Raw genomic sequence first — 24,965 nt, 5'->3', positions numbered from 1 at the left:
TTAAAAATTAACTTTCATGTTGATTATGTGGTGATATGATATTTTAGATATATTTTGTTAAATAAATTTATTAGTAGAATTCATTTAACCTCATTTTACCTCTTTAGTGTAACTATTAGAAAAATTTATATTATTTGGTTCATTTGTATTTCTGTTAACACTGTTCTAGGCGCACAAGAAATCTGTAAATTCTGCCTTTGGAGATGGGGAGCATCTCAAAGAATTGGAGACAGCTCCTTTTGTTTTTTGTTTTGTTTCTGGTTCTTGGGGGGTTGTTTTGTTTTATTCCTGTTCATGGTATTTTGTTTGTTTTGTGGTGTGGGGATGGAACCTATAGCCTCTAGTATGTTAAGCACTTGCTCTACCCACTGAGACACAAGCCTAGCCATCTTGTTGATTTCAAAATGTGTGTGGTTTGCTGGTTTGTGGCTAGGGATGGGATATCTCAGATAGAGGTAAAAATTTCAAGGTATGGAAGAAAAATAGTATGAATGAATAAAAGAATTGTGAACAGCCTAGGGCTTGGGAGTGAAGACTGTTAAGAGAATGGCCATAAGTGAGGTAGAAAAAAATTGTTTTAGGACTGGAGTGTTTAAAAATATTCTCAGATTCTCTGTGATATTTGTACTGATTCTGTAGTTCGTGAAATATTCATTGGTGTTTTTTAAGCAGGTGAGTAATAAGGTCAGGCTTGTGTTTTTAGAAAATAGCATACCAAGAAGATAGATTCGACAGAGTAATGGGGGCTCTAGACCTCAATAGATGATTGGAGTCACTTAGCAAAAGAAAAGTAGTTATCTTGGGATAGAAGAAGAAGGAACTCAAGATACATTATAGTGGAGAATTAGCACAACTTTATTGGATAAAGTAAAGAGACCCAAAATGACTTTCAGATTTTGATTAGGTAGTTTACAACACTAGTAATTTTGATCAGGTAGGTTTATATTACTAACATTTAATATTATGGGGTGGTATGTTAAGGAAAAAGGTTGAGGCAGAGGATGTAACGAGTTGAGTTCTATGTGGAATAGCAGTGTTGGTAGGTTTTTCAGAATACCTGACTGTGGATTAAGGAGAGATGTTTAGGGAGATCTAGGCCTTATTAAACAATGGAATCAAGTAAGATTTACCAAGGAGACTGTAAAAACCAGAGGAGAGAATTAATTTTAGTGTGTGGATTCACCATAGCTTTTTTAGTAATAATAGAGTAGTTTTCATCCAGGAACATATTGGAGGGCTTATTTGTGCAGGTGTGAAACCAGGCTCTGAAGATTAAGGGATAAATAAGACAAACATTTTTGCTTTAAAGATGATCAAATTCTAGAAGGAAAGGTAGAAAAAATAAACCTGGGTTTTGCTTGTATAGTGCTATAAGTATTCTGATAATAAGTGGCAGAGCAGTAAGGGTAGAAGGAAGGAAGCACGTGAGAGCATAATGGAAAATGTGATTGCCAAGGTGTGGCCTGGATCTTGAAGGGAAAATTCTTTATTTGTTCTTTTTTGGCAAAACTTTTACCTATGATGAAATTCCTAACTGTGCACTTGCATGACTGTTGTGTGTTTTGGTCCGTGTTACCCAGGACTTTTCACAGTGGTGTTAGTCAACTCTTATACCCCTGTAGATACTGAAAGTCTGTAACTACAGCGGTGGTTATGTTTGTAGCAGGGTATGATTGCACTGTTGTCAGTTTGCAGCTGTTATTGAGGGTTGATAGCAGAGAAATGACTTCAGGAGTGTGTTTGTATATGGCTTTCACTTGTCAGGCCATACAGCTTTTCTACTTGGGACCTGCTTTATCATCTGTCAGGGGAAGAGGGTGAAATGGTGCAGAGGGATTGTTCATGTTGTTGGTTAAGGTGATACAAGGAGAGGGAGAGGACAGCAAGTTGAAAGATAAAGGCTAACAAAGGTTCAGCGTGTGAATATATGTATTTAAGGTATCAAGTCCTGTAGTATATTGGGCAGCCTTGAGTATTCTGGAGTAACTAGAAAACACCTGAAAGTAAGGAAAATCATGTGTTTATCATGAAAACCATCATTAAGGATATTACAGTGGGGAATTTAGTTGCAGTTATGGTTCCTGATTGAAAGACTGTTAGGGGTGTGTGTGTGTGTGTGTGTGTGTGTGAGAGAGAGAGAGAGAGAGAGAGAGAGAGAGAGAGAGAGAGACACGTCAGGTAAGTGTAGTCAGGTAAGCATGTACTTGGAATGCTCTTTATCACTTCCCTTGGCATACTTCTCTTTTCCTTTACAGATTCATTGAAGCCTCTGGAACTCTGAACCTTTTCCTGAATGCCCTGCTCACTTCAGTGCTGCTTTTGGTTGTGCTTTTAGAGCATTGTATACACAGTTTTCTCTGTAGCCCTTAGCCACACTACTCTGCAGTAGGGTTCTTTTGCGGGTGGGAGGGGGGCTGATTTTTAAATTTGTCTCTGTCCTCTTTACTAGGGTATTGGCTCCTTAAAGAAAGGGACTGTCCTATTTTCAATGTTAGTTAAACCAAAGAAAATAGTACTGTTCATTATAGGGTTTCAAACCTCAGCAGGGTAAGTGCTTTAAGATATGAACATAATAAGTGAATTTGTGAATTTTTATAAATATTTCAAAATTATTAAACAGAGGAAGGATAATGTCCCCCCACCAAAAAAAAAAAAAAAAAAAAAAACACATAAACTTGGTTTAAGTGAAAACTGTCCTTTGGAAAGTTAAGTGTCCAGTTGAAGTTGGTATGCAATTTGTATCTTTGAAGGTAAAACAATTTTAGTCCTTTGTTAATGTTGGCTTGTTGATGCTTTTTTCATTTTTCCCTTTATTATTGCTATTAACTGGCCCAGTTATAATAATAAAAAACAATGATTGTGAAGTAGACCTTGTATAAGCAGTTAAATTACAAGAACACAAATTAAAATAGAATCAAATTTTGGGACTAAGTCATAGCTCAGTGGCAGAGCACTTGCCTAGCATGCACAAGGTTGTGGTTCAATCCTTAGCACACCACCACCCTCTCCCCCCACACACAAAAGAAACTTTGAAGCCTAACACTTTAGGAATTTTTTTCCTCATCAATCTAAATTAAAAGTCTGATTATCGGCTGTAGAGATTTATACTATTGCATAATATAAAAATAAACAAATTCATCTATAATAAGGTGACTATCTGAAGGATTAATATTGAGTAGCATGTTATTTAATTAACATCAGGTGTAGCTCTTTAATGTGAATTTTGCCATTCTCTAAAGTTTATTACAGAAACAATTCTTGAACCAGTGCCAAAGCTTTTACCTCTCTTAATATTTACGAATCTCCATATTTTGGGTATTATTAAAAGAAGGGATCCAGGTGCAATCTGAGTTTACAGTTACCTTCTTATGTATATAGTTTCCCCAGTTTTTCCTTTTGCAAATAGTGGAAGGATTGTTGGATCTATCTATATATAGATAAAGTGGAACAGGCCAAGTCTTTTTTTAAATATAAATTGGGACATGTGCAGAGGTGTTAGTCCCAATTTAATTGTTAATTAATGACAGATATAGTTCAAGAAAGTATTAACAATTCTTCTGTTGTTGGATGTTCAGTTGGATACTAAAAAATAATACTGAAATAAAATTAACTTTTTTTTTTTGTTTTGTTCTCCTCTTAAAGGTTCTTTTTTTTTTTTTTTTCCTGGTGTGAAAAATTTATTTATTTTTGCTGGTGACAATTCATGAACAGAGTTGTTTTCATAAATGTTAGAAAACAAAATTTTTTTTCATATATTGGAAGTACTTCTTGTTGCTTATTCTTTTGTTTTAACTCCTTCCCTTGATTCATTTGCAAAGTAAGGAGCAGCTTGTGGTCAGAACTTAATGCTTAATGTTGTCTTTTATATTTCTCATAATATAAATTTATTGGTCCCAAGGACCGGTTTGCCTTCAGTCCACTAGAAACTTTACATTTTACCAGTGTCTTTTTAATAATAGTGTACATAAAAATCACATAGGATACTCAGAAATATAGATTAACACCTCGTGCTACTACTTTCTAACCCCCAAGTAACTCTAGGATATGGCTCAAGAATTTTAATATGAACCCCATGTGACTCTAAGAGATAATGCAAGGACCATCTTTTAAAAATACTAGTTGGTGTTAATATTATTGTCACTTTTATGAGTCCAGTGGGCTAGGCATGTACCTTTTTTGCCTCAGATTCTGATCCCTACCCAAACTCTAAACATATTAATTCTTATTATAATAAAATTGGAAAGAGAAGAAAAATGTAGGGAAAAAAATCACACCTAATCCTAATATTAGACAAAACTGATAATGTTTTAGTTTTTCTTCATTTACTTTAAAATTTTAATTGGACTTGTACTGTATATTTTATATTTCTTAACACCATAAAAGTTTTTATCTAACATGTTACTAAGAAATCATTCATACCTTTTTTTGATTCTTACATAGAAGAAAGTATTAACCATTCTTCTGTTGTTCGATGTTCAGTTGGATTCTGAAAAATAACACTGGAATAAACATCTTTGTTAGGAAAACATTTTTTGCAACTATAACTTTTTTCCTTTTTCTCAGTGTTCTAAAAATATTTTTAGGAGTTCTTGAAATACACTGCCAACTTTTTCAAAAAGAGTGTGCTAATTAAAGTTACCAGCAGTAAAACTAGTTGTTATATCCCACTTTTCACCAGCATTGAGTATCTTCATTAAATAAGTTGTGTTTTGGTTCTCTAGAGAAAATGTTGCTTTATTTTGTAACCATTCCTATTGTAATTTACATTAATTTTGTGTACATTTAAAAAGGAGTGTACACTGTTTTTTTTAATACCAAGAATTTATATTTTCAAGTGTTCTTAAGGAAAATTGTTGAGTGATCAATGCCAGTTGCCTTGAATCTTCCCAGTGATTTGGGCAGTTGATAATAAGCATATATAGTTTCTTTTTGTTAGAGGTTAAAGTATAGCATTGTACAGATATTGAATAATCTTCTATTGTTTCGGTACCCATTTAAAATTAGATGTAAACTGATTATAAGTGTAGAGTTATTTAATTAATAAAGTAAACAGGGTCTTCTACTAGAAACTGTTTCTACTAGCAAATGAACAAATAGTATTTTAAAAACTATTAGCAATAATAAAAATTTTTATTAAAAATTATTAACAGAGACAGAAATGCAAAAGCTAACTTTTTATTTTTTCATTGTCAGTAAACCTCTTCTGTATGTATTCTGTCAGACTTGTAGATGAATGTGTAGAGTTCAGACAGATATCACCTCTCTGGATCAGTTTTAAAGAATTACTCTCCAATTTTGAGGAGTCACTGGTTACATAATTATTTTCATATGTTATATTATTCCCAGTATACCTTTTAAAATAATAAAGTACTCTGTCCCGTGCTTTGGCGAAGATTGCTAGGCTCTGAATTTTCTCTCCCTGATCTGATTTCTGGAAACTGCCTGAAGGTGCAAAGCCTGGGAGAGGTAGGATTCACCTATTTCCCTTCTGAGGCACCACAGCCCTGTGCTGCCTATTATACAGTGCCTCAGAATACTTGTTTCCCACTCTTCATTTACTTTTTAGTTTTTTATTATAGGAAGGCATTTTTCAGTCCTCATGGCTGATTGCTGAATTCTTTAATGACTTTTTTAGTTGCTAAAGCAAATGATTGTTTTGAAGTCTTTTAGTTTAATATTGTCCAGTTCTCCCTTTTTTGGAAATTTTTCTTCTCCCTGACTTTCAAATATTGCTTTTCCCTGGTAGACCTTCTACTTCTGACTCTCTTGTCTCCTTCACTGGATCCTTTTTCTTTTTCTGGACCCTCAATTATATTGGTTGCATTAATAATTATAATAGCAATATAAATCATCATGCTAGAACATGTGCTACCTTTAGACTTCTTATTTTAATTCATAAAACAATTGCTTAGTATTTTCCAGGTTCTCTTACCTTCCTTTTATTCTGTATGCTCTCTTTCTTTAAGTTATTGACCTTCATCTATAAGCCCATGACTTTTACATTCATGTTTTTCAGCCTGCATGTAATTTAACTTTTTTTTTTTTTTCTGTACTGAGTTCTAAATCTATATGTCTAACAATCTATGAGCATTTCTGCTTGGATTTTGAAAAGGTTTATCAACCTAATAGAATCTAAATAAAACTCTCTTCACTCCTCTCTTTATAAACTCCATATGTATATGTGGGGAAGAGACTGAGAGAATATTTACTTATCTATCTTTATTTATTTATTTTGGTATTGGGGTTTGAACTTTGAACCCAGGGACACTTTGTCACTGAGCTACATCTCTAGTCCTTTTTATTTTTTTTATTTGAAGACAAGAGTCTCACTAAATTGCAGAGGCTGACCTCTAGCTTGTGATCCTCCTGCCTCAGCCTCCCAAGTATGTGCTACCACATTCAATTTATTCTTTTTAGTTATACATGACAGTAGAATGTATTTTGACACATTATACATACATGGCCAGTTTATTCTTTATCTTTTTTTTTTTTTTTGAGAGAGAGAGAGATTTAATATTTATTTTTTAATTTTCAGTGGACACAACATCTTTGTTTGTATGTGGTGCTGAGGATCGAATCCGGGCCGCACGCATGCCAGGCGAGCGCGCTACCGCTTGAGCCACATCCCCAGCCCTATTCTTTATCTTGACGTTAATCTGTTGTTAAAAGTACCACCATAACAAACTTACTTAAGTAAACATCCAGCCTGCATGTTAATTTAACTTCTGATTTTTTTTTGAGTCTTGCCTGCTTCTTCATTCCTACTATCTTGTCCTATTGCAGCTGTCTTCCATTTTCTGTGTGTACTATTTATTGTACCAACCCTCAACTAATCTCTACTTCTACTTGGGTCTCCCTCTAAAACCTAGAGAATTTCTGAAATTCCAATCATAATGTACTTTCTGGCTTAAAGTCTTAATAGTTCCCTAAATGCTGCAGAATAACATCTATGCTTTTTAATATGGCATATACACTCTTTTTCTTGTCACTTAGAACCATCTCTTGCTGCTCCTTTCACATACATTACTCCCTGACTGTACCATGCCGTTTTCTTAATTTTTATGCTGCCTCCTATCTCCCCAGCTTTGCTGTTACTCATTTCAAATGCTTAGTTATTTGTTTTCAGGTCTCTTCCATTTTTCTCCTATTTATTATTTAAGCTCTAGCATTGTGTTTATTATGCATTCAAATGATGTTTGTTTCACTTTCCTTTACTGGTTTTCCCAAACTAGAAATGTGGATATTTTCTTAGTTTCTTTTCTTTTTATCACAGCTAACCACTTCCAATTGCTTTTATTGAAGCATTTGTGTTTGTATACTTTTGGTCACATTTGTTTCTTTTTTCATTAACAAATTTTATAAACTGCTACTATTGTGTTAATGCATACAAACACTACCAAAAGCTGAATTTTGCATTGAATTTATAGAATCTATAGTTTAAATTTCGGAGAATTAGCATGTTTATAAAATTAAGCTCTGTTTCTAAATGAGAAAAACTTATCTCTTGAAATCTAATTTTCAGTTTCCAGAGGAAAGTTTTGGTGGCACTGGTGATTGAACTCAACCTTGTGTATGCTAAGCACTCACAGTACCTCTGAGCTACAACCCCCGCCCTCAAATGAAAGTTTTATAAGTATTCTTGTTCCATTTTATACATTTCTTTTAAAGCATGTTTGTTTGTTTGTTTTTCCTATTGCAAATGAGTTTTTTTCCACCAGTTAAATTTTCTTATTTTTCATTATGTACAAAAAGCTGATTGGATTGTATCCATCAGGCCAATTTATTAAACTTTTCTAGTAGTTTTCATGGACTTGGTATTTTAGATATTGATTATGATGATGATCATTTTTTGGTACTGGAGATTGAACCCATGGGGCTACACTGCCAGCCTGTTTTGTTTTGTTTTATTTTATTTTGAGACAGTGTCCCACAAATTTTTGAGACTGGCTTAGAACTTGGAAGCCTCCTGACTCAGTCTCCTGAATTGCTGGTACTCCATGGTGTACTCCACGGTACTTAAAAGTGCTTCCTCTCTCTTTTAACTATGATGCTTATTTTAAATACTAATAATTTTTAATGGCAAATTAAAGAAGCATCACTAATTTAAACTTGCTAAGAATTTTATCCTAAATCTCTGTTAAATTTTATCACATGCTTTCTTGGCATCTGTGGAGATGATCATGTTAATCTGAGATTCTAAAGAATTACTGTATGAGATTCCTTTCCTAAAAATAATTTTCTTAACATCTCCGTTTTTTTCCCGATTTATTTAATATAATGTTGGGTTTATTACTAGTATTTTATTTAGGATATTTCCATCTTTATTTGCAAGGGAGATACATTTATAGGGTTCTTAAATTATTCTGCTCTTTTGTTTCAAAATTGTGCTGGTCTTATAGACTGTGCTGAAATATTTTAGTTGGAAAAACAGTTTGAGCTAGTTAAAACACAGGAATTAGAGAGGAAAAAACACACAGGAATTAGTTTTTCCTAAAGATGTAATAGAATTTGTCCATAAACATAATTTTTAAAATGCCTGTTGTTCCTCCAAGTTTTAATTAAGAATCAGGAGCAAAGTAAGAACTCCTTTAACACTTACTGAATTAAAATCTCTAAAAAAAAGTTCTGAGATGTGATTTACTATATAGGGTTGTTTATTATTTTAGCAGAATATATTTTTTGTCAGAAAGCATTGTTAGGACTGCTTCACCAGAATATGAAATTAATCTGTAAGAGAAATAAATGGATATGTGTCCTCATGAATAGATTTTCTTTGTAGAAAGATACTGGTTGGTGGTAAATTCAAAGCTACCATTTTTAGGAAAATAATCTAATTTGCATCATCAAATGTAGTACTTGCATAACTATCATGTGCAAAAAAACCAAAAGTATCCGTTTTACATGTGTTTATATTTTGAGTTATTTTTGTTTTCTAAAGTTTGTTCTATGACTTAGACTCATTAAAACTATTTTATATACAAATACTATTTTAGAAGTTGAAATACTTTAAATTTCAGTGAAATTTAAATTTCACATTTCCATTTTAAATTTCAGGGGTTTTTTTGGGGGGCGGGGGTTGGAGGCTGGGGACACTACTGGGGATTGACCCAATACCTTGTGCCTGGTGGGCAAGCACTCTACCACAAAACTATCCCAGCCCTAAATTCAGCATTTTTACGCATTCAAAAACTGTAGATACATGACCAAGGTAATGGAACATCTGAATATAATTTTAGGATTTATATGGTAAAGCAGTAGTTCTCACCAAGCCCCAGTTTTGTCCTTAGAGAACATCTGACCATGTGTAAAGACTTTGGTTTTCACATGGAGGCTGGTGTATATGTGCCACTCGCTTCTAGTGGGCAGATGCCAGGTGTGCTGGTGAACATATCACAGTGTACAGCACAGTCCTCAAGCATAGAATGATCTGTCTCAAGATGTACATGGTGCTGAGGTTGTAAATGGGAGATACATATGTAAATACCAGTGCGTAATATAAATGGTTTTCAGATCTGAGCTTTTTTTTCCTTTCAGCAATTGGATATTTGTGTACAGTGTCTTTAAGCAAAGTGTATGGAGAAGTGTTTTGCTCTTTACTGACATCTAGTGAAATATTTAAAAACAAAAATTAAAACCCGTTAAGAGTAAATGTCTTAATCAGTGTTCCAGCTAATTCTTCTACAGTTATAAAACTCACAAACAAGGAAACTAAGTAGAGATTCAATGATTTGTTTATGGCCACTGAGAAATTATAATTGAGAAGGTATAGAATCTAGTAAATTCTTAGGTTTTATTCTTTTATGTTTTGCTTTTATTTTTTTTATTTTTTTTTTGTTGCACTTTTTTTTTTTTAATTTTTTTTAAAAGGAGGCAGATTACTATGTTTTGCTTTTATTACTAATTTAACATTAGAACTTAGAATATACAATCTTTCTTTTAGGAGTTTTCTGAATAAAAGCTGAGCTACCCATGTGTAAGACATTTTATTTTGTTTGTTTGTTTGTTTGTTTTTAGATTTTTTTATGTTTTAAAAATTTGCCAAAAATGTTTGTTTGGCTCCAAAATTATTTTAGAGCCAAAGAAGACCTTTGCTGTTTTAGTTCAATTCTTTCACATATGGAGATTTAAAAAATCACTATCAGAGAAGCAAAGTGATCTTACCCAACATCATACAATTTTTTAGTGACAGATACTGAACTAGAATCCAAAGCTCTTACTCAAGTGTTCTTTCAGGCTGAAGGAAAATATTAAATACACTTTGGATTCTGCTTATAGTTTTTATTTATTCATTTTCAGTCAATCTATAATTATTAAAACTGAAGTCATTATTTCTTAGGAGAATTTTTAATTTATGTGTTTATACACACAGATCTATACACGTATACATACCCACATACCTGTTTTTTCTTTGTCTTTGTTTCTTTTTCCTTTTTAATTTACCACTTTTATCCTTTTCTGTGTTTTAAAATGAATTAATATATATGTTTATAAATCTTGTAAATGTTATACCATTTTAAACATGAGATTTAAAATTTTTATTTTACAGGCAACTACACCTCCAAATCCAGGAAGGCCAGACTCTCCTGTGTATGCTAACCTACAAGAATTGAAAATATCCCAGTCAGCTGTCCCCCCACTTCCTGGGAGCCCAGCAATTCAGATTAATGGAGAATGGGAAACTCATAAAGATAGTTCAGGGCGTTGTTACTACTATAACCGAGGAACACAGGAAAGAACTTGGAAGCCACCCCGCTGGACTCGGGATGCAAACATAAGCAAAGATTTCCAAAGTCCAGGAGATCAAGAGGTATGAGTAATTAAGGAGTCAACCAGTGAGTCACCACATTTTCTCTTTTCATTATTCAGAAACAAAATAATTGAATAGTTTAGTTTCTTGGTATCAGTAGGGTAGAAAACTTAAATCTCTAACAACGCTAAAAATTCTTTCCAAACTTCATTGTGTTAATGCCAGTAATGTTCTAATCACTAAGTAGTAAATAACCCTATAGTGTACTTTCTGATTCTAGAACTGAATCAAAGTTGTCTGCTGCCAGTACTTTCCTTTACATTAGAAGATACTAACTTACTGCATAAACCAGTCACATTTTTCAGGAAAAGAAGAGAAGAAAATAAATGATGTACCTAGCCAGATACTTTCCTCTATTGGTTCAGTATGGTATCAAGCTCACTCTTTTGTCACACATAAGTCTTTTATTTCTATGTAGGGAAGTAATGATAATTCCTTTGCTACAATTAGATCATTCTGTAAATCTGACAATTTACTTTAAAACCTTTATTTTCTCTAATAAATAGTGTTTTCACCCTCTGGTTTCTCCTTCCCCCACACATCTTGTAGGGTGGTGTAGAGAATGGCTAGTTATATATTTTGAGGAACCCTCATTTTAGTGGTCTGATAAGGTGCCTTGGGACTGTTTAGATGTGCAGGAGAAAGGTAGGTAGGATTGATAGATGGAGTGAAATCTTGTTCTTTCATGGATTAGAGCCCTGCCCTTGCAAGGGACACCTGCAGTTCCAGGAAACAGTGAAAAAAACACGTAGCTCCAGGAAGGCAGGGCTGTAGCAGTGAGGTAACACGTCCTGTATTTAGCAGAATCTAAAGTTCTTTGTAGTTATTAACTCCCTTCTTGTCCTGTTTTTTCAGTTGGTTATTTATAGCCTTGATTTGCTGCAAACTTTCAGTGTTCAAGAATGAAAGCAAAAGTCATGAGAGAAATTGTTCATGCTTAGTGTAATAAGAAAATTAGGAAAAATTTTATTCAAATTGTAGACTAAAAACAGTTGAAACTCTTCACCATTATAAAGCATTTTAAACTTCACTTGATTGGTACTCTGAGTAAGTTGATTACCTGGAAGTTTCCTCCCTGGTTAAAATCTTTGGGTCTTTCCATTTGGACTAATCAATCTCCATAGAAGTCTTTAGCTCTTCTGCCTAGAAGATAAGCACTGCCAACCAAGGTCTTGGTGTCTGCATTCAGTTTTCAGGTGGTCCCTTGGTCTTATCTCTCTGTGGCACACATGTCCCACTTGTGTCTGCTGTCTCTCAACTGAGAATGTTGCCTGCTCCCCTCCTTTATAGATGGGATAAACTTCCATACCCTCTGCTGGGGTAGGGAAGGGTACACACCTAGTTGCTGGGCATGATGAAGGGGATTCTGGCAATTTGAGCCTACTTTTTGTAGTGCCACTGCCTCAGTCCATCTGTTCCCTAGGTGCCTGATACTGTCAGTTCCTAAGCTGTTTGCAGATTCTGCTCTGTAAACTCTGAGTTGCCTTTGCTCCCATTTCCTCTGCCTGCCAGTTTAGATTTTGCTTGCTACTGCATGAAGAGTTAAGCTTTTGCTCATTTGCTGACTCTTGGCTCTTTTTGTGTCCTACCTGTCCATGTGGGTTTGTGTTTTAGGGATGTTTGGGAGAGAGCAAGTGTTCACTTTTATCTTAACTCAGAAGCTTTTTATTGTAGTGGTTACCCTAAAACAATGGTTCTTACCTGCGGTGATTTTTACCTGCCAGGGGCATTTGGCAATGGTCAGGGACTGTTTGATTTTCATGGTGAGGGGATTTTGTGTAGTGTGTAGAGAGAGGCCAGAGTTTCAACTAAATATCCAACAGTAAATAACAGCTTTCCATAACACAGGGTTATGTGGTCCTGAGTGTCAGCAATGTACAGAGAAACTCTGCCCTAGATATTTTAATAAGTGTCTGTATCAAAGCCTAACATTTTTCAATTTCCTCTTGACTCCTTAAAGCCATGCAAAAACTATATTGCTGTTGTTACATATTTTGTTTCTATTCTTAGCCCTCTTATTGTCATACATGATGATTCTTGATGCTAATCCTCAATTTTATTACTTTATTTTCTTACTTTTTCCTGTTTGTTGTACATGCTCATAAAATCTCCCAAGAGCATCTATTAATGCTAGAATCTTTGTTTTTTTTTTCTGGAAATTTGTTTTGCTTTTATTTTTGAAGACTATTTTCTATGGATATATAATTCCACATTGAATTCTTGTTTTCCCTAGTTCATTGAAGATTTTATTCTCATGTTTCCTGGCTTCCATTATTGAGCTGAAAATGGAACTGTCATTTTATTCTTTCAGAGTAGTTAATCTCTTCTTACTGGTAGCTTCTAAGATCTTGTTTCTGGGGGCTGGGGCTGGGGCTCAGCAGTAGCACACTTGCCTGGCATGTGTGAGGGTTAGAGTTTGATTCTCAGCACTGCATATAAATAAACAAACAAAAAAAAGGTCTATTAACAACTAAACAATATATATATATATATATAAAAAGATCTTGTTTCTGCAGTTTCACTATGATGTGAGTTAGGTGAAGGTATCTTTTTTATTTCATGACAGGACTTTGTTTGGAACTCTTGAATTGAATGAGTCCCATATTTCACCAGTTCTTTTTTTCCTTCTTCTTCTTCTAGAACTTTTGTTAGATGAATGTTTAATTGTGCTTGTTCTCTTTGCCTGAGCTTCATTCTCAGTGTTCCCAGATCTCACTCCTGTTCACTTATTTTCTTTTTATCTGTTCCTTTATTTGATGTTAAACTTTAATACTTACAAATTTTAAAACTATTGTCTTATTTCTTTGGAAGAGTTTCCCCATCTTTTTTCATTGAAAAGCTTAAACCTACAAAAAAAGTTGCAAGAAAAATACAGTGAGCATCAATATACCATATGTTCATCTAGATTTACCAGTTGTTAACATTTTGTCACATTTGCTTTCTCTCTCCTTTCCTCCATTTCCCCAACATGCACACAAACATGTGCATAATTTTCTTCTGAACCATTTGAAGCTGACAATGTTTTTTTATTCCCTGAGGGCAAGGGTATTGTCCAGCAAAAACTACATTTATCAAACCTCAGAATTTAATATTGACATACTGTAATGCAAAGATTATAGTCAAGTGTTTTTCACTTGTCAAGTATTAGCCTATAAAGTTGATTCCTTGCAGTGATGGATCATATATTGCATTTATTTGTCATCTCTCTCTTTAGTCTTATATATATTTTTGTTAATCCTAGTGCATAAAATTTTTGAAAGCCTAATTATTACATCTGGTTTTTTTTTTTTTTTTGCCTACTCTTTCATTGTGAGAGTTTTTTAATATGTGTGTGTCTTTTAGTGTGAGATTATAGTTCTTGGAAATTCATAAGTAGGAAATCTTTAATGAATTGAAGTTAGTTTCTTCAGAGAGGATTTGCTTTTGCTTCTGCCAGATACCCAGAGAATCTAGTGTCCCATGAATATTTAAAACTAAATCTTGAGCTATAGTTTTTACACACCATCTGGGTGGTAGTAATTTTGGATTGTAATAAGACTGCCTTGTGTTTAAGCACTCTGCCTTCTCTCCCAGTTATTGGGGAAGATTCTGTGATTTCTCTAGTGTAGAATAAAGGGACAGGATTTGTTTCCAACTCACTCATAAACTGTGGGTAGAAATCTTTGCAGAGGAAGTGGTCCCAGCTCTGAATTATGAGGTATCCTTTTAGTTTCCCAACTTTGGTAGTCCTGAGTCTGGTTCCCCAACACTTCTTCATTGCCTTAAAAACCAATAACTAATGTTCTAACTTGGGGCCTAGAAAATACCTTCAAGGAGACAGCCAGGCTTTTTATTCTACTTAACACTCTGGATTCTTGCTTTTTTGACCTCTGAGTCTGTCATTTTTCCTCCCTCCCTCCCAGGGATTGAACCTGGGGAATGTTTAACCACTGAACCACATCCCAAACTCTTTTTATTTTTTGAGAGAGGGTCTCATTAAGTTGCTAAGGCTGGTCTTGAACTTGAGATCCTTCTGCCTCAGCATTCCAAATCGCTGGTGTGTGCCACCATGCCTAACTCTTTCTTAACCTCGTGCTCATTGATAATTGGATTGAATTGATTGATTGATAGATACTGGGGATTGCTCAGTATCTATCAATGCTTTATCACTGAACTATATCCCCAGCCCTCTTTATTTTTGGAGACAGGGTCTTTCCATGTTGCTTAGGGCCTCAGTAAGTTGCTGGGGCTGACCTCAAGCTTGTAATCCTCCAGCCTCAGCCTTCCTAATTTTGGGGATCATAGACATGCATCACCATGCCTATCCAGCTCATTGATAATTTTTAAAAAATTTTAAGAAAATCAGCTGTTTTCATCCAGATTACCAGATGGGATACATCCCTGCCATTTTTCTATATGAAATGCATACGATAGCCCCCTCATCTTTCTTAAGGGCACTTTTGCTGCAGAATATACCCCAAAGTTATTGTGCCAGTCACCCACGTAAATGAAAACTGTCATCAAGCAGCTGTTTTCTAGCTGTAGACATCAAGATCTTGAAGCTTCTCCTGATTCTACAGTGTAATAAAACATACCAAAAAGGTTACTTTTTATGGCGGAAGATAATATTTTACTTTACAAAAGTTGGAAAATTATGATGTGCATTTTGTCAACTAGAAAGTTATGTTCATTAAAAAAACTGGTTTTGTGATTTTAATTATCTCTTAATTTTACTAATTAAATGACACTTTTCTTTTTTTCAGTTTCTAAAACTTTTTGTGTGTGTGTGTGTGTGTGTGTTTCTGGGATTTGAACCCAGGGCCTCCTGCATGCCAGGCAAGCACTTTATCACTGAGCTATATCCTCAGCCCCATCTAAAAGTACCCCCCCACCCCCCCAAAAAATGACTGAAAGGGGTAGGGAATGAAGAATCTTTTTTTTAATACATTTTTTCGTTGTCAATGGATCTTTATTTTACTTAGTTGTATGTTGTGCTAAGAATCAAACCCAGTGCCTCACACATGCTTGGCAAGTGCCCTAGCACTGAGCTACAACCCCAGCCCTGTTTTCCATTTTTTAAAAGTGTTACCATTGCAAAACACAGCTTATTTTATGTAATACTTGTGCACAATTCTCCATGTCAGTTTTTGTGAACATACTGACATAAGGGCTGTGTATATCTTTACAACATCGAGAATCTGTCCAGCATGGTTTTTTAGGCCACGTTATGGTGGTAGAAGTATAGTCTGAGTAAGGTTTAATTGTAGAAAATATTTTAGCTAGGGTTAATAGGAAGAGTCATCACACTAATAAATAATTGTTGAACGAATTAAGTTTAATAAAGTGGTACCTCTTGTTTCTTAAGAAACATCAAAAATTGTTGTTTTCTCAGTCTTCTAACTTCTCTGCCATGTCCAGAGCTTATCATGCATGCTTATATTACTTCCATATCGAATTTCTGATCTTTCTGCGTTGTATCTGAATTTTCTGAATATTATTACTTCTTATTTTGAAGTTTAGTTTTCAGTAGTCTTTTATAAGCATTTGGTTGAGTGAATTAGGATAACTTGCCATTAAATGAGAACATAAAATACAGTGCACAAGGCTAATGCCTTTTTCCACCTCCCTCTCCCATATACTTTCAAAAAAAAAATAGTTAAAGGTCTTTTATTTGCCAGGCATTTGTTTCAGTACTCATGATATAGAGATGAGAGAGGATTTTTAAGAAACATAATCTAATGAAGTCCCCTCATCTCTACCTTCATTTTCATGTAGACGTGTATACCCATTCACACCCCTGAAGGTTTTTAATATGAGATTTCAGTTTGAAAACAACATTAAATAGAAGATAGCACATTATCACTCCTTAGTCTGAAAACATTGTTTTCAGTTTTATTAATGGTAAATTCTGTGAGGGTTGCGTTAATGTGATAAAATAACTAACCTTTTTCAATTTTACCTCACCATTTACAATGTATTATTTAAAGACTTTATTAATTTGTTTTGAGAATTAAATATTCAAATACATTTAAGATATTTGCCAAGTATTACTTATAGCCAAGTAAATTCAATCTCCTCAGTTTTCAGTTGCTGAATATTTATATTCAAAAAAGAAAAATCCTTATTTTTCTGACTATTTATAGCTTCTTTCATCAGAAGAAAACTACCACAGCATTTGTTACAGCCAGTCAGATAGTCAGTGTGGTTCTCCTCCAAGGGGTTGGTCAGAAGAGTTGGATGAACGTGGGCATACCTTATATACCAGTGACTATACTAATGAAAAGGTACTTTCTTTTTTTCTCATCTGGTATTTCGTGGCAGAAGTATCTCATAAAGTGTTGTATACTGAAATTTTAATAGTTTTAGAAAATTCATGAAAATGTTCGCCATTGTAATTCTATAATCATGCAATTGACAACATGAAAACAGTATACTGATTCATGGTTTTAAACTTCTATGATGATAGGATTTTTGTGGTGTTGATAACTCAATACAGACCAACTTTTAAAGAACAGACCAGTTGTAATTTGTTTAGATTTTCTCAATAAGCATATTTCTTTAGGAGTAATTTTTTGGAAATTGCTTTCTCAACCTACTATTTTTATACAGTGTCGCTGCTTATATTTTTTTTCTCATTACAACCAGATTTGTATAAAACCCATGAATCTAATATTTTATGATTAATTGATTTGGCAGTGAATATTGGAGCTTTATGTGTATATTACATCTGGTATCATTTAAGAAAGTAACTGGTTGGTGGTGCTAGTTTATAGAGAGAGTAGACTCTTGGGAATAAACAGAGTAGGGCTTTATCTTTCTTTCTCACCTCAATTATTTGACACCAGAACAGTTGGAAGTGGCAGTTTTCATTTATATCACAATCTATATCATATGATTGTATTTGATTGTATTAGTAACCATTAGTGTCTTTCCTCCCTCATATTCCCTGTATTACACTGCATGAAGTTCTCCTGTTCCTGATATTTAAATTGTATTGAGTAAAATGCATTGGCTAAGGGAAGCAGTGCTTAAGAGTTTGTGTGAAATGAGGTTTATATTGTTAGCTTTCATACTTAAACATTGAAAAACAATTTATTTTGTTAATGTCTCAAACCTGTTTTTAGGATGGGAGTATATATGTGTTCCTGTATATGTGTACATCTATATGTTTTTATGTCATATGTTTCTTCTTATGTTGTTAAGTAGTGCTTGAATCACTAGCCTAAAGTTTGAGGAAAGAGAAAATTCGCATTAATATTGAGTATTATATTTATTCTTACCAAACTTAAAATGCAAGTCTATTGGTATAACTTTGTTAATTTTTTTGCAGTTTTCTTGAGTAAGTAAAATAAAATTCATTTAAAAATAATGTCTAGTATCTTTAGTAGTAGCAGCTTAAGCTCACTTTTATGTAAATATTTAAAAACCTATTATGTTTTTATAGTGGCTCAAGCATGTTGACGATCAAGGTAGACAGTATTACTACAGTGCGGATGGATCTCGGTCGGAATGGGAATTACCAAAGGTAATAACTTCAACAGTGAACTTCTGTTTCAAGTAGTAGATGAAATGATATCTAAGACAGTTTCAGCAGACTTGTTTTTAAATTATTATTTAACTTTCTAAAAAGTAGGAAGACTAAGTTTTTGAAATTTCATTGAGAATCTTGTATCTCACTAAATTTTTCAAAGATGTTCAGTCATCTTCAAAATACTATTACTGCAATATTATTACTAATACTGCAATACTGACTGTTCCTATTCAGAAATTCTTTTTGTTTAGCTTGAAATAGTCTTTCATTATTTCTGAAGAATTCTCTTCAGTACTAGTAGTGCCATCTTGTGTCTAGTTGGCCTGAGTTTTCTACAAGAAAGTAGTCTTGGGCTGGGATTGTGGCTCAGCAGTAGAGTGCTCGCTGCATGTGTAAGGCCCTGGGTTCGATCCTCAGCACCACATAAAAAAAATAAAATAAAGGTACTGTGTCCAACTACAACAAAAAAATAAATATTAAAAAAGAAAGTCTTATTAATTTTTAAGAGAAACCAAAGTGACTAAATATTTAAGATTATCCTCTTAATGTAAATGTGTGATATAATTGAGTCAGTGTTATAATTGAGAGAGGCAGCATGTGGTAGTAAGATCTTCTAGGGCTTTGAGTAGTTTCTCAGTTTTTAAGAGAGGAAGGAGCTGAGTTACATCAGAATCTCAAAGGATGGTTCTGTAGCAAAAAGTGCTTAGTGTCTTGTGACCAATGTGTAGTCCTCAGTTTTATGATATTATTTCATCTTCTGCCATCATTTGCACTTAGGACAGAATATTAGAATGTTTTGGCAATATCATGAACTCATAATTAAATCAGTTACAGACAGGAGGTATGAGGAAATAGGAAAAATATTATAGAAACTCTACTTAGTGCAGTTTGGGCTGTATAATAAAGTCAGTTGCAGATTAAATTCTGTACCTTAAGAAATTTATACTTAATAAAGCCTGAGGTAATTTTTGTCAGCAATTCTTATTCAATAAATATCTGAAAAGTTGTTCAAATTTACAAGTAATGAGAAAAATGTTAATTACTATGAGACAGTATTTCACCCTTCGGATAAATTTTAAAGAATATATGTGTATACATGGGGCTGGGGTTGTAGCTCAGTGGTAGAGCGCTTGCTTAGCAAGTGTGAGGTACTGGGTTCTATTCTCAGCACCACATATAAATAAATAAAATAAATGTCCATCAACAGCTTATAAAAATATTTTTAAGAAAAGAATATTTGTGTCTGTATTTGTGTGTGAACACTAAATTTATAGCTGGGGAGGCAGGGGGAAAAATGGAACATGGATGTTATGGACAGAGGGCCTTTAATGTGTCTGTAATATTTTATTTCTTTTATTTTTATTTTTTGCTACTGGTGGTAAAATTGAACTCAGGGGCACCTAACCACTGAGCCACATCCCCAGACCATTTTCTTTTCAGTTGTTGATAAACCTTTATTTTATTTTATTTTATTTATTTTTACATGGTGCTAAGGATCAAACCTAATGCCTCACAAATGCTAGACAAGCGCTCTACCACTGAGCCACACCCCAGGCCTCCCCAGACCATTTTAATATTTTATTTGCAGTCAGGGTCTTTCTGTGTTGCTGGGTCTGGCTTTGACCTCAAAATTCTCTTGCCTCAGCTTCCTGAGCCTCTGGGATTACAGAAGTGCACCACCATGCCTGGCAACATTTTATTTCTTCTTCTTTTTTTTTTTAATTTTTTACTTGTAGTTGGACACAATACCTTTATTTCACTTATTTATTTTTACGTGGTGCTGAGGATTGAACCCAGGGTCTCCCACGTGCGAGGCGAGCGCTCTACCACTGAGCCACAACCCCAGCCCCAACATTTTATTTCTTTAGGGAAAAAATACCTGAAGCATTTCTTAATATGACAAAAGTCAATGCTGGGTTCTTGTTGTACTCTCTATTTTTGCATATATGTTTAAAATAATTTAGAACAAAATCTCAGTTAAAATTCTTTAAGACAAAAAATAGAAGTTCCTAAGGGAAACAATTTTTTAAAAGTAGGTGTGTCTTGAGGCTGGGATTGTGGCTCAGGGGTAGAGTGCTTGCCTACCACGTCCAAGGCCCTGGGTTCGATCCTCAACACCACATAAAAATAAATAAAGCTATTATGTCCATCTACAACCAAAAAATAAATATGTAAAAAAAAAAAAAGTAGGTGTGTCTTTGTGTCTGTTTTAACTATGGGGATTTTCTTGTTTTTCTTCTCAAATTATGTGCCCCTTACTATTAGCTTCTGTTATTTTACATCTAACATTTACTTCCTTTATGCCTTGTTTGCTTTTAAAAATATGTTGTTGCTTGTAAATCTATGAGCACATTTAAAATTGTGATAATTACCCAGTTTAATTTTACATTATTTTTGTTGTCATATAGAAAGGATTTCTAAATTGTAGTAATTACAGGCTTAAAAGCTAGGTTAGCTTCCTGTAAAGTTTATACACAGGCTTACATACAACTACACATTTTAATTATCATTAGTGATGACTTTGCTGTAGGGAAGATATAGCAGTCTATAGTAATTGTGTCTTTTTATACCTAGAGACATCTGACACAGAATTTTGTGGGGGAGAGGGGGTGCTTTAAAGATCATCATTGTTTAGTCTAGAATTATCCTTTGTGAACTTGATAGTCTTAAGACTGTTGATTGTCAGTTAATTAAAACTGTATGTGGTTGACTGGCTATGGCAAATTTTAATGTGGAGAAGGAAGTAAGAGCTTTGGGAGACATTTGGGAAGGCCTGGGTGGACTCAGTTTGGAGTGTTAATAAGTGACATATTGTGGAGAGGAGGATCTTGGGAGATTTTTTTAGTGGTAAAACATCCCTAACATATAATTTTAAAATTATAATGAGGGTCATTACAAGTTAAGATTTGCTGGACGGTTTTAGGGGTGAGAGGAGTGGATATCGGGTATCCTTTGGTTTGAGGAAAAGAATTTATCTGTTAAAAGTAGATTATTTTGTCTTTTGTGGGGATGGATGGGGGGTACCAGGGATTGAACTCAGGGACACTCGACCACTAAGCCATATCCCCAGCCCTAGTGTATTTTATTTAGAGACAGAGTCTCACTGAGATGCTTAGGCCCTCGCTCTTGCTAAGGCTGGCTTTGAACTTGTGGTCCTCCTGCCTTGGCCTCCCAGCTTCTGGGATTACAGGCATCGTCCACCATATTTTATCATTTTTATTATAATTTATTGAAATTGCCTACATAAGACAGCATGACTTTTAAGGCCTTATGTCTCTGAGATGTTTTTTTCTTGGTGATCTACATGTAATATCAATTCTTACATGATTCAATATCTTACTGGTCATGTGTTTTTAATTTTATGTGTAGCAATGTTTTTAGTTTTATATGTGGCAATGATTACCTATCTTTGTAGGCAAGTAGTATGTTCAGAATTGACTTTTAGAATTAGTATCATCACTTTAGAAAAACAAATGTATTCTGACCTTAATGAAAACAAAAACAAAACCTAAAACCCCAATTCCCCCTTTTTTGTCATTTTTTTCAAAGTACAGTCTAAGCGCTTTATTGCATGTGTCATTTTTTATTAGCAGGCATTAATTCTACAAATTAATGAAATTTGGCATGCATGTGTTGATGATGTCACTCCTGCTCTTCTGCACTCTGTTGTCCCTCCAATTCTAAAGTCCCTAATTGTTCCTTTTCCACCTTCAGGTTATTTTGTTTGTTTCCACATACGATAGAAAATATGTGGTACTTGTCTTTCTGTGCCTGATTTAGTTTGCTTAGCATGGTGACCTCTAGTGCCATCCATTGTCCTGCAAATGACAGAATTTCATTTTTCTTTTTGGTTGAACATTCCATTCCATATTGTGTATATATGCCATATTTCTTATATACATTCATTTGTTGATGGACACCTAGGCTGATTACATATATTGGCTTGTAGTAAAGAATGCTATACAAACATGGGTATGCAGGTGTCACTTGTATGCTGACATTATTTCCTTTGGATAAATGCCCAGGAGGAGAATAACTGGATCTTAGGGTAGTTCTCTTTTTAGTTATCTGAGGAAACTCTCACCAATATTGTATAAGATTTGCTTTTCCTCCACATTCTTGCCAGCATTATTTTTGTTTTTTAAATAATAGTCATTCTAATGGGTGAGATGGAATTTCAGTATGGGTTTGATTTGTATCTCTGTCATGACTAAAGATGTTGAGCATTTTCCATGTTTTTATTGGCCATTTGTACTTCTCTTGAGAAGTGTCTGTTCATATTATTTGCCCACTTTTTGGTTGGATTACTTGGCCTTCTTTGTTGTTGTTATTGTTGTTGTTGTTTGAGTTCTTTATATATTCTAGTTATTAAACCTCTGTCAGATGAACACTGACAAAGGTTTCCTCCAGTTCTGTACATTGTCTTTTTACTCTATTGTTTCCTTAGCTATACAGAAGCTTTTTAATTTGATACAATCCTATTCGTTAACCCTTTGCTTTTGTTCCCTGAGCTATTAGAGTCCTGTTCAAGAAATGATTGTCTGTGCCAATATCTTGAAGTGTTTTCATAGTAGTTTCAAGGTTTTAGGTCTTACATTAAGATCTTTGATCCATTTTGATTGTCTCATATATATATATGCTTGTCTTCTGCAACGTATGTTGAAAAGGCTGTCCTTTCTCCATTGAATGTTTTTGGCATTTTTGTCAAGGATCCGTTGGCTAAAGATGCAATGCATAGATTTGTTTCTGGGTCATCTATCCTATTGCTTTGGTCTGTATATGTTTTTTTTTCCCCCACCAGAGCCATGCTGTTTTTGTTACTGTTGTTCTGTAGTATGTTTTGAAATCAGGTAGTGTGGTGCCTCCTGTATTACTCTTTCTGTTCAGGATTGCCTTGGCTATTTGGGATCTTTTATGTTTCCATATGGATTTTAGGATTGTTTTCCCTAATTCTCTGGTTTTATCTTGTTCATTGGTATTTTGATGGGGATTGCATTGAATATGTAGAACACTTTGAGTAGTATGGCCATATTCAATAATATCAGTTCTCTGAATTCATAAACATGGGATGTCTTTCCACCTTCTGGTGTCTTCTTTAATTTCTTCTTTGGGTGTTTTGTAGTTTTCATTGTAGATGTTTTTTCACCTCCTTAGTGAGGTTTATTCCTTGGTATTTAATTAATTAACTAATTGATTTTGTGGCTATTTTGAATGGAATGGATAGTTTCCTGATTTTATTTTCAGCAATTTATGTGGAAAAGCTACTAATTTTTTTGTGTTGATTTTGTATCCTGCTACTTTATTCAATTTGTTTATCAATTCTAAATATCTTTTGGTGAAGTCTTTTTAGAAATTTCCATATATAGAATCATATGATCAGCATACAGGATGAATTGACTTCCTCTTTTCCTATTTTATTTCTTTTTGTGTGCAATTGCTGTGCTTAAAATGTCTAGTACATTATTAAGTAAGAGTAGCAAGACTTCCCCTTGTAGTATGATATTGGCTATTGGTTTGTTGTATATAACCTTTATTATGTTGAGGAATGATCCTTCTATGCCTAATTTATTCAGGATGTTTATCATGAAGGGATGTTGAGTTTTTTTCAGAGGCTTTTTATGCACCTAGTGAGGTGATCGTAAGATTTTTATTTATGTGCTATGTTATGCTTGTTTATTTGTATATACTGAACCATCCTTGCATCCCTGGAATGAAACCAACTTGATCAAGGTGTCTGATTTTTTTTTAATTTGTTGAGTTTGGTTTATAAGTGTTTTATTGAGAATTTTTATATCTGGGTTCAGAAATGGTTCCCTCCTTCTGTGTGTGTGTGTGTGTGTGTGTTTACCAGGTTTTGAAAAAAGGTTAATAATGGCTTTGGAGGATGAGTTTGGAATGATTTTATCCTTTCCATTTTATAGAATAGTTTAAAGATCAGTGGTGTTAGTCTGGTAAAATTCAGTAGTGAGTTCATTTGGTCCTGGTCTCTTCTTCGTTGAGCAGCTTTATTACTTCTTTAATCACATTACTTGCTATTGATCTATTAGGTGTTTTTTATCCTCTTGATTCAATTTTGGTAGGTCATATGTGTCTAGAAATTTGTCCATTTCTTCTAGGTTTTCCAATTTGTCATATAGTTTTTCAGTATATTCCCAAATGAACCTTTGAATTTTAGTGCTATCTGTTGTAGTATTTTCTTTTCAGATTTAATTTTATTTATGTCTTCTCTCTCTTTTTGGTTAATTTAGCTAAAGGTTTGTCAATTTTGTTTATCTCTTCAAAGAACCAGCTCTGTTTCATTGATGCTTTAAATTTTATCTCTATTTCATTGATTTCTGCTTTGATCTTTATTATTTCTTTACTAATTTGTGATTGGTTTGTTCTTGTTTTCCTAAGACTGTGAGATATATTATTACATTATATATTTGAGATCTCTGTTTTTTTTTTTAATGTAGGCACTCATTGCTATAAAACTCTCTTTTTAGTACTGCTTTCACTGTATCCATCAGGTTCTGTTATGTTATGTTTCCATTTTCATTTGATTCAAGGAATTTTTAAATTTCCTGATTTCTTTAATAACCTGTAGTGACCTGCTTTTTTAAAAAATATTATGTTGTTCAGTTTCCAGTTTCCATGTGTTTGTATAAT

At 34.0% G+C, this 24,965-nt stretch overlaps 1 protein-coding gene across 3 annotated transcripts in view; it reads left to right on the top strand.

Annotated features, from left to right (window-relative positions):
• The window catches only part of Arhgap12 (Rho GTPase activating protein 12), a 111,612-nt gene that overhangs the window by 51,188 nt on the left and 35,459 nt on the right, over nucleotides 1-24,965 (top strand). For 2 of the 3 annotated variants that reach the window (XM_046448312.2, XM_046448311.2), the window contains exons 4-6: nucleotides 10,547-10,807; nucleotides 16,930-17,070; nucleotides 18,231-18,311. In XM_046448312.2, the coding sequence (XP_046304268.1) occupies nucleotides 10,547-10,807; nucleotides 16,930-17,070; nucleotides 18,231-18,311 (483 nt within the window). The remainder of the gene's footprint in view (nucleotides 1-10,546; nucleotides 10,808-16,929; nucleotides 17,071-18,230; nucleotides 18,312-24,965) is intronic. The other variant, XM_046448313.2, reaches the window with a different exon arrangement.

The sequence above is a fragment of the Marmota monax genome, unplaced genomic scaffold (genome assembly GCF_021218885.2).
Source record: "Marmota monax isolate L192 unplaced genomic scaffold, Marmota_monax_Labrador192_F-V1.1 WCK01_AAM20220418_F8-fsc00066, whole genome shotgun sequence".
NCBI lineage: Eukaryota > Metazoa > Chordata > Mammalia > Rodentia > Sciuridae > Marmota > Marmota monax.
Note: the sequence above shows the minus strand (reverse complement) of the source record. Positions and strands in the feature narration are given on the sequence as shown.